This window comes from Cupressus sempervirens, chromosome 10, assembly GCF_028749045.1.
Source record: "Cupressus sempervirens isolate cs-2001-9-10 chromosome 10, ASM2874904v1, whole genome shotgun sequence".
NCBI classification, from domain to species: Eukaryota; Viridiplantae; Streptophyta; class Pinopsida; order Cupressales; family Cupressaceae; genus Cupressus; species Cupressus sempervirens.
Window position 1 is genome coordinate 32,033,492 of NC_143127.1, and position 14,419 is coordinate 32,047,910.

The 14,419-nt window shown below is 34.9% G+C and overlaps 1 protein-coding gene across 1 annotated transcript in view; it reads right to left on the bottom strand.

Moving 5' to 3' along the window:
- LOC149532415 (arginase 1, mitochondrial-like) overlaps positions 1–8,060 on the bottom strand; it is a 54,475-nt gene extending 46,415 nt beyond the window's left edge. Inside the window, exons 1-3 of the mRNA XM_089807414.1 lie at positions 7,988–8,060; positions 7,651–7,867; positions 5,133–5,292 (exon numbers count right to left, since the gene is read on the bottom strand). Coding sequence (XP_089663540.1) covers positions 5,133–5,292; positions 7,651–7,791 — 301 coding nt within the window. The 5' untranslated portion in view covers positions 7,792–7,867; positions 7,988–8,060. The remainder of the gene's footprint in view (positions 1–5,132; positions 5,293–7,650; positions 7,868–7,987) is intronic.
- Positions 8,061–14,419: the final 6,359 nt, after the last annotated feature.

Sequence of the window (14,419 nt, forward strand, 5' to 3'; positions counted from 1 at the left end):
TTACTAAAATTCATTGGACTTCAGTCCACTACTGTGTAACTATAACGAATTTGTAGTAATATCAACTGGGGTATGCCCCTTTTATGATGTAATAATAAAGGATCATGGTCCCGGGCAAGACTAGAGGTTTTCTTCTCTGTTCTTTCCTACCAGTGCCCGTTTGAACGGAGTTGCTCTGATGTATTTAATTTTATTATTGTTTAATCAATATAATCAAGGCCTAGGCCGTTTACCGATCAAAAAAAAACCATTCTATTAAATCATTTATCTGTAAATACTAAAACCTTTTTATTCACCATTTTTTTCTTTTTCTAAGTTTAGGCTGTTGGGTAGGTTGTAGCTGATTTTCCATGCTAGGTTTCATTTTTATTTTTCTAAAACAAATAAGCATTCCAAAAATACAAGAACTAGTGACAAACCAAGAGATTTTTGCTAGAAACATGAGTCACACAAGTGCAGTGTGAGGAGAGGTTATTTGTACCCATTGCACCAAGCCTAGACCAGTGGCACAATTGACTCAAATATCACCTTGCACAAACCCATTGTTAAGAGGTGAAAGCACTCCTTGCAACATAGAAGCAAAAAAAAGTAGAAAAAAAATTAAAAGGGCAGAGACAATGGCAACCCCAAACCCAATTTTCAGTTCTACACAATCCTAGGAAATATTGAGAGCTCTCCTTCCATTGGGCCAAAGATACAAGAATCAAGAAGTGCAACAGCCATAGTTTAATTTTTTCATCCCCAATAACATTCTTAGTGTACAACCTTCAATGGAAGGTATTGCATGGAATAGAGAATTGCAACATCATGCAAAATTAGCATGTGCAAAATGTTCATACTACAACAGTATTGTGTTCAATGTTTCTTCAATTCCTTATTGGGAGTAGTTGGTCAATGAGGGACCTGTCACAATTTGTGGTTCAATGTCCCAAGGCATCACGAGTTGAGTAGGCCATTAGCAAGATGGATCCAAAACACACGTCTACTAGTCCAAGAAAAAGAGAGAAATCAGGAAAAGCAAGACTGCCATTTTATCCATTGGATGGACATATATCATATCCCCACCATGAAGGCATTATTTATACTAACCTAAGCATATAAGATTGAGGGAGGCCAACCTCATCCAAGACCAGCTGTTAAGGCCAGACATGATAAGTAGGAGACGTTTTCCGTATCAAGTCAAATAGAGATATTGCTATCAAGATTCATCTGTGTGGTTTTTTTAGTCCAATTCATTGACCCATGTTTCACGAGTACCCCTCTCTCATGAGGATGAATGGAACACTTAGCACTCATTGCATCTAGGTGATGCTCACAGAGGTGAGGTACCAAGACTTCCCAGGAGATCACCAATCCCAATACCACTCCAGCTTGAGCGCACTTACTCCATAGTTAAGCCCACTCTACTTGCAGCCCCATTTGCAAAACCTTTAGCAAGTGCTGTTCCTTATGAACCAATCATTAGAAAGCCCCTTAAGCTCATCAATTCCGGAGTAGGAGACATTTTATGCAGCAAATCAAATAGTGATAAGGCCAACCTTCCTTGGTTATTCCTCAAACTCGGGTGAGAGTAAATTAAAAAGTAAATCTGCAATTAAATGTCGGTCTTTGGAGTTATTAAAAATCATTTTATATAATAAGCCAACCACTCTTTATGTGGCACCCATATTAAGAGGCTTTTTTTGAAATTTAAAAAATCATAGTATTCTGCAAGGGCCGACCTCCCTAATGAAGTGCCCAATTTTGATATCAAAAAGTGCATATTAATTTTATGTTGCCACCAAGAGACATTCTTTTCAATCAGTCCTCCTCTTTGAGATCATATAAGAAGTGTGTTTAAAAAGCTATATAAGGAGGCAATTCTGGATTATCCTTTAATGCTAGAGAAGATCAACTTGTAGATGGGTGTTACATGACACTTGCTGACACAAAATATATTACCTGTTACCTACTATTCTATCATCTCTTCAACAAGGAAACCTCAAATGCTAAACAATGTGAAACTGCATGATCAAATAAGGCAACCCCAAGGTTTACACTACAAACATGTGACTTTGTGTTGGATGTAGACTAAGTGAATTGAATAGATTCTAGTAACACAATGGGACTTACACAATCAGATTTATCGACTCTTTTTCCCTCTAAAGCAGCTAGAACTTGAATTAAACTGACTCAGTCCTCAGAAAACGTAAAAGTATAAGGGTTTAGAGAAATCTAATCTACTTCCAATACCTAAGGACAATGAATGGATAGCACTTCAATAAATGAATTCCTTAAACCAAGCTTTGCTTCACAATGAGGAAACAACTACACCAAACTTGAATTCAAATACTGAATACTAGCAAAATCCAAATGAACATCCACAATCTAACTAGTGCTTTGATAGGGTTCAAACTTCAAACTAACCATCGCTACAATTTGCAATCAACAAACTACAAATGGTATGAACCAAGGAGTTCATCACATATCTTCATTAAAACCAATGAACTTGAACTAAAACTTTGACAAGTAGAAATAATGCAAAATGTTAAAAGAACACACAAAAACCCATCATATCTTCAATGAAAATTGGGTATTAATTTTGACATAGTCTTGGCAACAATCTTTGATCTCCTCCTACCACTACTTGTTATTCACCTATCTAACTTGTAATCTTCTAACAACTTCACAAATGAGAAGTGCAACCCCTCTATAGACTTCTCAATTACAAATGAAGGGCTCGGATTATTTCTAAATCAACAACCAAGATAATTCAACGAAACTCTATTTAGGGCATTATCAACCAGTACCTACATTTTAATGTAATCCAATGAGAAGATTATAAATCTTTAAGTACATATCCTTTCAAGGATGAACCAATACGAAAATTGATTGCAACGTTGAATTCAATGACCTCCACATGTCCACTGTTGTGATGAGTTAGGTTTGATGAACTTGGACATGTTGCTCTTGAATTGTTTGATTGGTTGAAGATAAGTAGGCACCACATCAATGTGTATATCTTGTAAAGTTCATCATTTCTTCATAGAGACAAGATATATCTTGAAACAACATTACTTTTCTTTTTCTAACTTTGATTAATTCCTCTGAAACTATCTACTTCTTGTAAATGTGATGGTTCATATTCACAAATTGCTTCGTCTTCATGAATATTCTTCTTCATCTTCGTGTCCCTGGACATTGTCTTGCTTTGATCTTCTTGTAGTAACTAAGTCCTTCATTTCGATCTTGGATTCCCAAAAGAAATCCAAGGTCATTGTGGCATTCTTGTTTGTAGAGCAATCTGGAACTTGAATGTTCTGCTCTTATCTTTGATTAAAAAAGTGGGATATCTTTCTACATGTTAAATCCTCTTCACCTGTATCGTTAATCCTGCTCAAGCTTGTGGAGGCATGGCATGGGCTTTAGTGAAGCGTTTTGCCCTGTTTCTGGAGATTGTTTGACCTTGGAAAAAGGTACCTAGACTCCTGTTGGTAACTGTGGGCATTTTAGCTTTGAATCATCATCAGATGAATAGGTTTCAAATTAATTTCACCCCTGCCTCTAACGCCATTGATTCTGAAGTTTGGAAACAAATCATTGTCTCCATTTTTTGGCCATTGTGCATTTCAGGGTTTCGGAGTTAGTCTATGGCATTGGGAAGTTGTTTGAGGTTGACCTTTTGGAAGGATTTGATGCTCAGAAGAGAATGAACGGTCCCAGTAATGACTGAAAATTGTCGAACCTCTTTTATTGTGTATTTAAGGCTGTTGGTGAAAGCTGGAAGCTTGTGGAGTTGCTAGATAATCTTGGCAGAGTCCATTGAGAATTATCCATGCATGTTGGTGACTGATTTGGAGGATTATTCTTGCTATTTAAGGCTGTATCGGTCGAATTCCAGCCCTGCAAATACTCAGTTCTGGTTTTCAGTCCTGTACCAGCCAATTTGTTAGTTTTTTAACAGTACTGGATGATTGGGGTGGTGTCCTACACCATTTGCAATAGCTTGGGGATAACATGTGTCTGCGGATTGATGAGTATTAAAGTTTGTCAATGTAGTCATGCCCTGTAAACAGCTACAGTAGACCTGCAATCAATTTGTTATCCTCTGTTTTCAAGGTGTTCAGATGTACTTTCAATTGGATGTTCAGTTTAAGAACTCCAAAAATTGAACCTGGAGTACTTTGCACCAGAATCATCACACTGTCAGTGAAGTCAGCCTGATTCCACAAAAACGTTGCATATGTTTCAAGTGGAAGAACTTCCAACCCTAAACAGATACGTAGACCATTGGAAACAGAATCTGATTCCAAGGTGTGTCATACCTGAATCAGCCAATATATGTGCTGATTTGGTAACTTAAATTACCTCAGATAACATTGGGCCCTGAATGCAAAAAAATGATAAACTTCTGTTTGCAATTTGCCCCAAGTAAAACCAGAATCATAACTTAACCAGATTACTCTCTGAATCTGTGGTTGATAACCCGGTAATAAACAAATGTCTACTATTAAAGGCATTCAAGAAAGAAAGGGTGTAGAAAGATGAAATCAAAAACAATAAAAAAAAGTAAGCGATAAAAGAAATTTTTAACTAACCGAATTCTAAGTATGTCTCAGCTCATTAAATTGATTTTCAAATATACCAGTGCCAACATTTAAGCCTTTTTATGTAATATGGGATAATTTAATTCCTCAAGATTTTCAAATACCAACACAACTACTTTAATCTACAATTAGCTGACATTAAGCAACATAGTAACTTCACTTGTAGGAACATATATAAGGTTCATGTCAAGATAAGCACTTGCTCATGCATCAAGCAAAAGATACTCTGTAGTTGAAAATTACAGAGGCCAGGTACAATTTAATCTTTGGATGTTTTGTTCTTCCTAAACTCTTATTTGTGACAAAAGACAGCATTCAAAATATTAACAAGGCTAATGAGTAAATGTTCAGGTAAAAGCACATTGCTGTAGAATGTTTACGATTAGGAGACTTGAATATAATCTGGAACTAAAAGAAACTAACAAAAATCTTACCATGGACATCATAATAGTTTTGAAGTTCCAAAAAAAATTATAACCAAATTACATTAGTTTTATAGGCCAAAAAATGCTTCTGATTTGCCAATCAGTATTAAAAAAGTTGTACCTTTCTCAGTTGCTGAGTTTGTACTGCCACACCAAATGGCTTCTCGGATACGAGGAGGAGCAAACGCAGGACCTTGAAGAAAAGATGAATTGTGTCCTAAAGGAACCCCAAGAAGGCATGAGGTAGCAATGGAACCCCCCAATGCCCGCACCAGTTCTGCCTGAAACAAATAACCCACTTAACTTATAAATTCAGAGAGTCCAGTACATGCAGCCTGCAAGGATAAAATGACAATCTTAAATCATCTAAATAGTATCTACCCATCAATGAATCAGAACAAATTCAATCGTGATGATGATGATGGTGTTCACCATCATTCATGTGACAGGTTATTTAGAACCTTAATAGAAAAAACAACAAAAAGGTACTCAAACTTGAGTATATTAGGAGTAAATAACTCCTTCATTCCCCCCAAATTTTCAAAGAGCTTCAGATTCTAAAAGTATTGCAAGAATTTGTAAACCATTTGTCATGCCCACATTGATCATTTTTAAGACGTTGAGCTTCAATTCATGATGACCCAAGTTCAAGCCTACTGGGTAAAACCCTTGCGCCTGATAATCTCCATGAAGAGATGCTTCTCAGGGTAATGATAATTATTTTCTCTACTATTTTTCAAATATTAAAGGGTTTCATCTGACCTTACAAAAAAATATTTATGTTTCAACTTTGAAGAAACATTTCTCAACCTGGTGAGCATGTTGGAAAAAATTTTAATAAAATCATTGAGTTTGCACAGTGCATTAGATTCGGATGTATTTCTGTCAACATTCCAAAATTTTGTAAATTATTTCCCCAGTTTAATGTAATCAAAATGTAGGGAAGAAATGATAAAATATTCACATCGATGACAGGAAAGGTAACCCCCATGCCTCCTTGAATGAAGGATTCTAAGATCAACAGTGCATCTCCCACGCATAATAAAGAAAAAGATTTCTCTGTACATCAGATGTTTGATAGAGCAGGACAGACTAGGACAAAATGATTCATCCTCCATAAAATGTAGTTACACATTGCAATTGTCAATATTCTAGTATAGTTGATGTTAGCATTGAACCCGTTTAATCTGAAGCCTTATATTTGCATGTTTGAAAATGCCCAACAAGGCATCGTTGAGTCCTCCATGCTGAAATACATTTCCTTCTACTCAACAGTTATATTATTTCTCAAATGAAGATTTAAATTTTTTAACATATTGTTTCTTGTACTCCCTCAAATACAAGCTGTCAGCAGACATACCACAGAAAATTCCAGATTATTTGCACCTAAGCGAGGCCAAATTTCTTCTATCCATTCGAAGCTCAGAAATTATGCAGACAATTTATTCGAACTCGTTTCCAGAATATATACCCAAATATTTAATCTTAGATGCACAAAGTAACCCTCAGCACTGAACCATAACTTATAGTTAGTTTGTTCTACCATTATCAATATCTTCTTCAATTAATCCATTACTGATGATTTTCATTTTTTCCAAACTAGATTAAAGACCTGTTTCTATTGACAATCATAAATATGACCAGGATGAAAGAAAAAAATATTACAATCTCTTTTATTAAACATGATCTGGAGTATCACTATACATTTTCAGAAAACTTACGGGAGAAATTACAGGAAAAAATGGTGATAGCACTGATAGGCATAAGAGATCGATATGCAAAGGTTTGTGGCTAAATGACAGCAGTCCCAGATTTTTTTTACCAGGTCAAGATCCTCTTGAGGCAATAAAACGGTTTGATATTGTAGCAAAAGGCTAGTTTTAAAGAGGTTGTCAATTTTCCAGAGTTTGGCTCATTCTCAAGATAAGGACATCTGAACCATCTCAAAGCTTTTGAAAAACTCGGCGGTCTCAACCCCTCAAGAGTTTTGATTGCATGGTAAAGGAAACTCTAGTATGGACCTAAATTGGTTGGGAGATTCGGAGTACAGTAATAAGCAAACACTATCTCCAAACATGAATGAATCAGAACCTGGCACCTAAAGATCGATTAGAGTTGATGAGACAACTAATACTATTACGATGGGGTGCTATAATTTTCCCCGCTCCCCCTGTCAGACTGCATTCCATTGGATCTAAGGTCTATTACCCAAAGCCAAAAAGTTGTGTTAGTTTCATATTATAAAGCAGATTTTTGGCTGAAAAGGGTGCAAGCATCTTTCTTTTTCGTACAAATGTCTCTTCCTACAATCCAGGATGTTTATTAGTGGACATTTCCGGCAACACTAAGTAGTCCATCATCCCTATGACAGAAAAGATTGCAGATACCACATCCTCCTCCTGTTTACTCTATTACTATCATAAATAACAACACTACACCCTGGGGGGAAGTTATTTGAACTGAAAATGATTGATGGTTGTAACATTCTTAAACAGTATCTTAGTTTACAGGTTTCCAACTTTCCAGCGTCTTACGAAGATGCCGTTCCACTGTAAAACTCTTAGTCATAACTTGCATGCAAGAATGTAAATCAACACTGCATACACATTACATGTCAAAGCCTAGAAAGAAACGCGTACCTTGAGTTTTGCCCTCTCCCTGATTAAGGTTAGAGAAGCTTCTACTACGCGATTTTGGCCCTCGACCAAATTGGTAGAAGGCACACTGTCCACACCCAATCTGTGCACAAATCTCGCCCCGATTTTCCCCATTCTATTCATGATTGTATCCCTTAGTTCCCGGTACTTGAATTTCCAGAGAACTTAAAATGCTGCAAAGTCCAAGATTTTGATAAAGCTGCAAAATCCAGAGGAAAAAAGGCTGTACAAAATGAGCTGTTGATTGTATCAGGCGACCCCTCTAAGGAGCAACTAAAACTAATCTTTGTCGCAAGAATAATTGAGAATGCTGCCAAACCTTGAAAACAGGGTGAGATACCATAGAATATAATGTGCAGTGAAACGCATATAATATTTTAGGGTTACTGAACAAGCTCCCAGTGCTGTGCCGGAAAATATAGGTAGATTCGTTCCAAACAGTTTGAATCTAATCTAGACCGTGGGGACACCAGTAGTTCAAGCCAGATAAAACACTTCAAATAGTAAACACGTGATTGGACGAAACGTCGAAATCTTGAAATGCCTTGACAATGTTGAACGAATCACTGATTTAAAAACTTACTGGGCCCGCATTATGGGAGATAACCGACGCCGCACGCCATTCGAGCGGGACAAGGAATAACACGATTCAAAATCTACAGCCACGACAAGCAGAACGACAAATGTTCTTGCTTTATATTTTTTTATTTTTGTAAGGTTCTTAGGTGTATTTATAGTTTAAAAACCAATCTAAAGTAGGCTGACATATGAATATTTTGTTGTCATTTTTATCATTAGTACGAGCCGTAGGCATAGTACTATTGTAATTACCATTTTTAACGATTAAAAATAATTTCTTCGACTAATCAAAATTATTGAATTAATTTCTAGGGAAGATTGTGTGAGAGTTTTTTCATCAACGTTTCGGATCATACTATATGATCCATCATCAACATGCCAATGAGTCACTGAGAGCAAAAAATTAATTCAATATTCATGGATTGTGGAAATCTGTTTGCTTTAATCAAAATTAGTAATTTTTAGAATTTGTCATATAATCACTATTTTGTAGATATAGATGCATTTTTTTAATTCATAATTTTCAAAAAAATAATTTTCAACTATCTTATTGATCAAAAAAACTTTGGATCTTATACACAAATTTATCGTAAAGCACTATGTATGTACAATTTTGTAGGCAATTTTCATGAGATGTTAATTGTCCTAATCAAAATTACATTATACTTAATGGTTACCTCCATTATTAGCTATGGTTATAAAAATTAGATTTATCCTTTATACATACAAGTAAAATTTCTTTTACATTCTATGTGTGATAAATTCAAAAAATATCATAATAATAAGAAAAATTCACAATTTAAAACTTGATCTTATGATGATTGTTCAAAAAATAATAATAAATCTTTAAATATAATTTCAAAATATTTGAAATAAGTTTTTTGTCATAATCAAACTGTAGTGGACTAGTAATAATAGACTAGTAATTTGCTAGGTGGATATGTACAACTACAAAATGCTAACTATGTTAGATATTTTTTCTAATGAATATAAAACTCTACTATATATGAATCTATAATTTATTGGGAATATTGGACTCTATAATTAGATTTTCTTCCCAAAGATTTTTCAATTAATATTTAATCCTTAAAGATCTCAACAAATAGAACAAATAGAAAATCCACTTATATAATCTTCATCTAACTTATTGAAAAACACCAATAATATTGAAATTTTTATTATTAGTCTCTTATTTTTACTTATATTGTAGAAAGTGTATTCAAGAATGAGCAATATCTCTTATGACCAATGCATCTTTAACATTTTCTCAAAAATAAGAAATTATAAAATATAGAACAATATATCTTACACTCTATAATTAGATTTTTTTTTCAAAAGTTTTCTAATAATATCCACCCTTAAAAGTCTTATTAAATTTTATTTTATTTTTGAAAAAAGCGGTAAAAATTTATTCAATTAAATCCATATTACATACCAAAGGCCAAAGGCCCACAACTGCACTACATATTCCTATCTTCCAATAATAGCTGATCAAAAATCTCATGATATTCCCCAAGTAACTCATCCCTTCCATTAATATCCCAACCATCCACATTCTCTGAAGCCCACTTCGCCAAACAATCTGCAACTCTGTTCCATTCGCAAGGGATATGACGAAAGGAGACAGAATCCAAGGAACTACATAGACTTAGAATTTGTCTAGCCAAAGAGGCTAATCTCTAATTATCGTTCTCCAAGCTCTGGTTATTCAGTATATCAACAACAATCTGAGAGTCAAACTCACATATGATCTTTTTCTAGCCTAAAGAGCATCCTCTCTCCACAGCAATCTTAATAGCAAGGGCCTCCAAGAAAAGAAAAGAAAAAAACCACATAATTTATTGTTATTGTTATTTATTTTTTATTATTTTAAATCAAGTATGTTTGATAACATATTATATTATATATAATTTTAAATGATATATTCAATATTATTTATATTTGATAAAATATATTTAATAGAATATTATATTTAATATTTATATATTAATTTTTCTTCAATTTTTTTAAGTCTGTATATGTTCTTTCGCTTAGAATACGATGGTTTCTCATAATTATTTTGTAAGCCTTCTGGTAGTAAGGTCTCCCTACCCAAATCTATAATGTTAGGCTAGCAAGAATCCCCTCTGGCTTAGTGTGCTTATTTTTTTTTTACATGGGGAGGGCCCAATCATATTGTAAAATACCTAGGGATACCCTTCATAGTTTGTCCAAATCTAAGGGAGATGTGAAGTTGGGTTAAAAAAACTTTACAAGAAGTTCACCGAATGGAACAATAGATTTTTATCTGTAGCATGGGAAGTGCAAGTTTATCAAAAAAATCTCTCCTCTTATACCATTTGCTATGCTTCAACTTGGATGTTTAACTAGAGTCAAATTAATTACTTCTAAAAATTGATAAGAGACTTTCTCTGGTCTGATGGTGAGAGTAACAAAAAAGCATGTATTGTTAGATTAAACTTCAGACAAAAATAACAATTACATGCGAATATAACTAATATCATAAAATAATAGATCACACAGAAAATAACACGAGACACCAAGATTTAACATGGTTCACCCAATCCCTGGGCTACGTCCACTAAACAACAAGTCTGATATTATTACGATCTAGTGATTACAACCTGATTACAATCAGTAATCCCTTACAACTCAATATCGCTACAAGAACCAATTTTCGCATCACTCACAATCAAACAATCCCTAACCGTAGGCTCTTTTATACAAGTATTTCTATGCCGCTTTATGGTTACAACATGTCGGCCATATGTTTATGAAGTATGTATAATACTTCCCTGATCAGTCACCACAAACTAACAATCTCCCACTTGGTGACTGATCAGACTCCACACTAGACAACAATCTCCCACGTGGAGACTGATCCTGTAGCAATACTACAACCACATGGGGCTCCCACTAGATCAAACCAACCTAGATAGTGTTGTTCTTTTATTCTTGTTCAATCTAGAAGACCAATTGAAGCTAAAGAGGAGTTCAACTTATCCCTTGTCACTACCTTTGTAAACATATCTGTTGGATTGTCATCTGTATGTATCTTGTCCAGCTTTAACTGTCCATCATCCAAAATGGATCAAATGAAATGGTACTGTAACTTAATGTGTTTTGTCTTTGAATGCAAAGCTGAATTCTTTGCAAGATGAATAGCACTCTGACTATCTATAAACAAATAATTATCCTTTTGAGGGTGTCCCGATTCTTGCAAGAAGAACTGAAGCCATATCATCTCCTTCATTGCCTTTGTAGCAGCAACATACTCTGTCTCTATAGTGGATAAAGCATTAACCTTCTGTAACCCAGAAACCCAACTCACGACTGCCCCACCAACACTAAAGACATAACCTGTAGTACTCTATCTGGTATCAATACATCCTGCCAAATCTGAGTCAACATAGCCCTGTAAATTAGTAGTAGAGCCCCCAAAGTATAAACACTTATTGGATGTTCCTCTCAAATATCTGAGAATCCATTTGACTACATTCCAATGCTCAATTCCTAGATGACTCATATACCTGCTAACGACTCCCACTACATGTGCAATATCTGGCCTTGTACATACCATAACATACATCAAGCTTCCTACAATTGAAGCATAGGGTACCTTTGACATCTTATCCTCCTCTTCTTATGTCTTGGGACATATCTCTTTAGTCAACTTCAAATGACCAAGCAAGGGTGTGCTGACAGCTTTAGCATTCTCCATAGAGAAACATTGCAACACCTTCTCAACATGATCAGCTTGAGATAGCGTTAATTTCTTGTTCTTCCTATCTCTGCAAATCTTCATACCAAGGATTTTTTTTTTGTGGCCCCAAATCCTTCATAGCAAACGAATGCGCTAACTGGCATTTTAGCCCCTTAATATGATCCATGTTAGACCTAGCTACAAGCACATCATCAACATATAAACATAAAATAATGTAGCTATCATCATCCAACCTCTTAAAGTAAACACAATGATCTGAATGACATCTACTATATCCATGCTCATGCATAAAACTATCAAATTTTAGATACCATTATCGAGGTGTTTGCTTCAAGCCATATAAAGTTTTCTTCAATTTGCACACTAAGTTCTCCTTACGTTTGATCTCAAAACCTAGTGGCTAAGCCATATATATCTCTTCATTCAAATTACCATGAAGGAAGGTTGTTTTAACATCAAGCTACTCCAAATGCAAATCTTCAGTAGCCACAATACTTAAAACAATACGGATAGAAGTCATCTTAACAACAGGAAAAAATATCTCATCAAAATCAATGCCCTTTTTCTATGCAAATCCTTTTACAACTAACCTGGCTTTAAATCTTTTCTTACCTCCATCGTCTTCTTTTAACCTATAAACCCACTTATTATGTAAAGCCCTTTTACCTGCAGGCAACTTACATAAATCCCATGTCTTATTTTTCAACAAAGAGTCCATTTCATCTTTCATTGCAAACTCCCACTGAATCTTAGTATCCACCTACATAGCTTCATCATAATATTTAGGTTCACCAGCATCAATAAGTAAAATAGAATACAAAGAGGGAGGAGAAAATCTTTCTAGAGGTCTAATTTTCTCTTGGTGACCATCTAACATCCACTGGTGTGTGTGGTATTTGATGTTCTAGTTGTTGCACATCATGAGGAATGGCTGGAACATCATCTTTTGGAGTATCATCTAGCACTACATAATCATCTTCTTTCTTCTCATGTTGTTTCAACAGATCTTTGTACAACACTTTCTCATTGAATATGACATCCCTACTTCTTATAATTTTATGATTTTCAAAATCCCAAAGCCTATAACCAAATTCATTAATGCCATACCCAACAAATACACATTTTTTTGACTTAGCTTCCAACTTGGTTCTATTTTTAGAATCTATGTGAGCAAATGCTTCATAACCAAAGGTTTCGAGAAAAGAATAACTCACCTTCTTACCAGTCCATGTTTCCTCTAGAATACCACAACCCAAAAGAGTAGAGGGACCTCTATTAATCAAATATATAGCACTATTGATAGCCTCTGCCCACATTTGTAAGGGCAACCCAACATGTCATCTCATGCTCCTTGCATGCTTCATTCTAGTCATGTTCATGCGTTCAGCCACTTCATTTTCCTGTGGAGTCCTTGGAACAATTTTTTGTCTATGAATACCATTAGTGGAGCAATAATATTCAAATTCATGATTGCAATACTCACCACCACTATCATATCTGAGACATTTTAATTTCTTATCAGTCTCATTTTCAACCAAGCAGTTCCATTTCTTAAAAGTTTGAAATACATCAAATTTTTGTCTAAGGAAATAAACCCATACTCTTATAGTTGCATCATCAATGAATGTAACATAATAATGAGAGCCACCAAGGGAAAATACCTGAGTCAATCCCCATACATCTTTATGCACAAGCTCTAATTTCTCCTTTTTATTTTCCTTCCCAATCTTTACAAAACTCACTCTCTTTTGTTTTCCATATACACAACTTTCACAAAAATCCATATTAACACATTTTAGACCTGGTAGAACTTTCTTTGAATGAAGTACTTTCATACCTTCCTCACACACATGCCCAAGTCTGTTGTGCCACAGTGCTGTATTAGAATTTATAGCATTTATTTGTTCTCCTTGCTCAATCGCATCAATTATTCCTGAACATTCATTTTTCTCTAAAACAATTAAAGTAGAAGGAACAATATGACCTATACAAAGATATAAGGTGCCTACTTTCACACATTTTGCTACTACAAGGGAACCTTTTGAAACATTCCAATTTTTATCATTAAAAGTAACTACACAACCCTCATCACCGAGTTACCCTATTGAAATTAAATTCCTACTTAGCCTTGGAACATGTCTTAGCTCATGTAATAGCCAATGATTCCCATTTTGCAACTTAATCTTAACTTTTTCCTCTCCAACAATCTGACAGGGTTCATTATCCCCCAAATAAACAAGTCCAAAATCCCCTTGGACATAATCAATGAAATAACCTCTATGAGTTGTAGCGTGAAATGAAGCACCAGAATCTAAAATCCATGAATCATTAATACTTTCTACAGATAAAAGCAAAAAATCATCTTTAGATTTGTTACTTACCACATTTCCCTCCTTGTCTCCATCTAGTTTATCTCCTTCATTTTTCTTTCAAGTCCAACAATCTTTC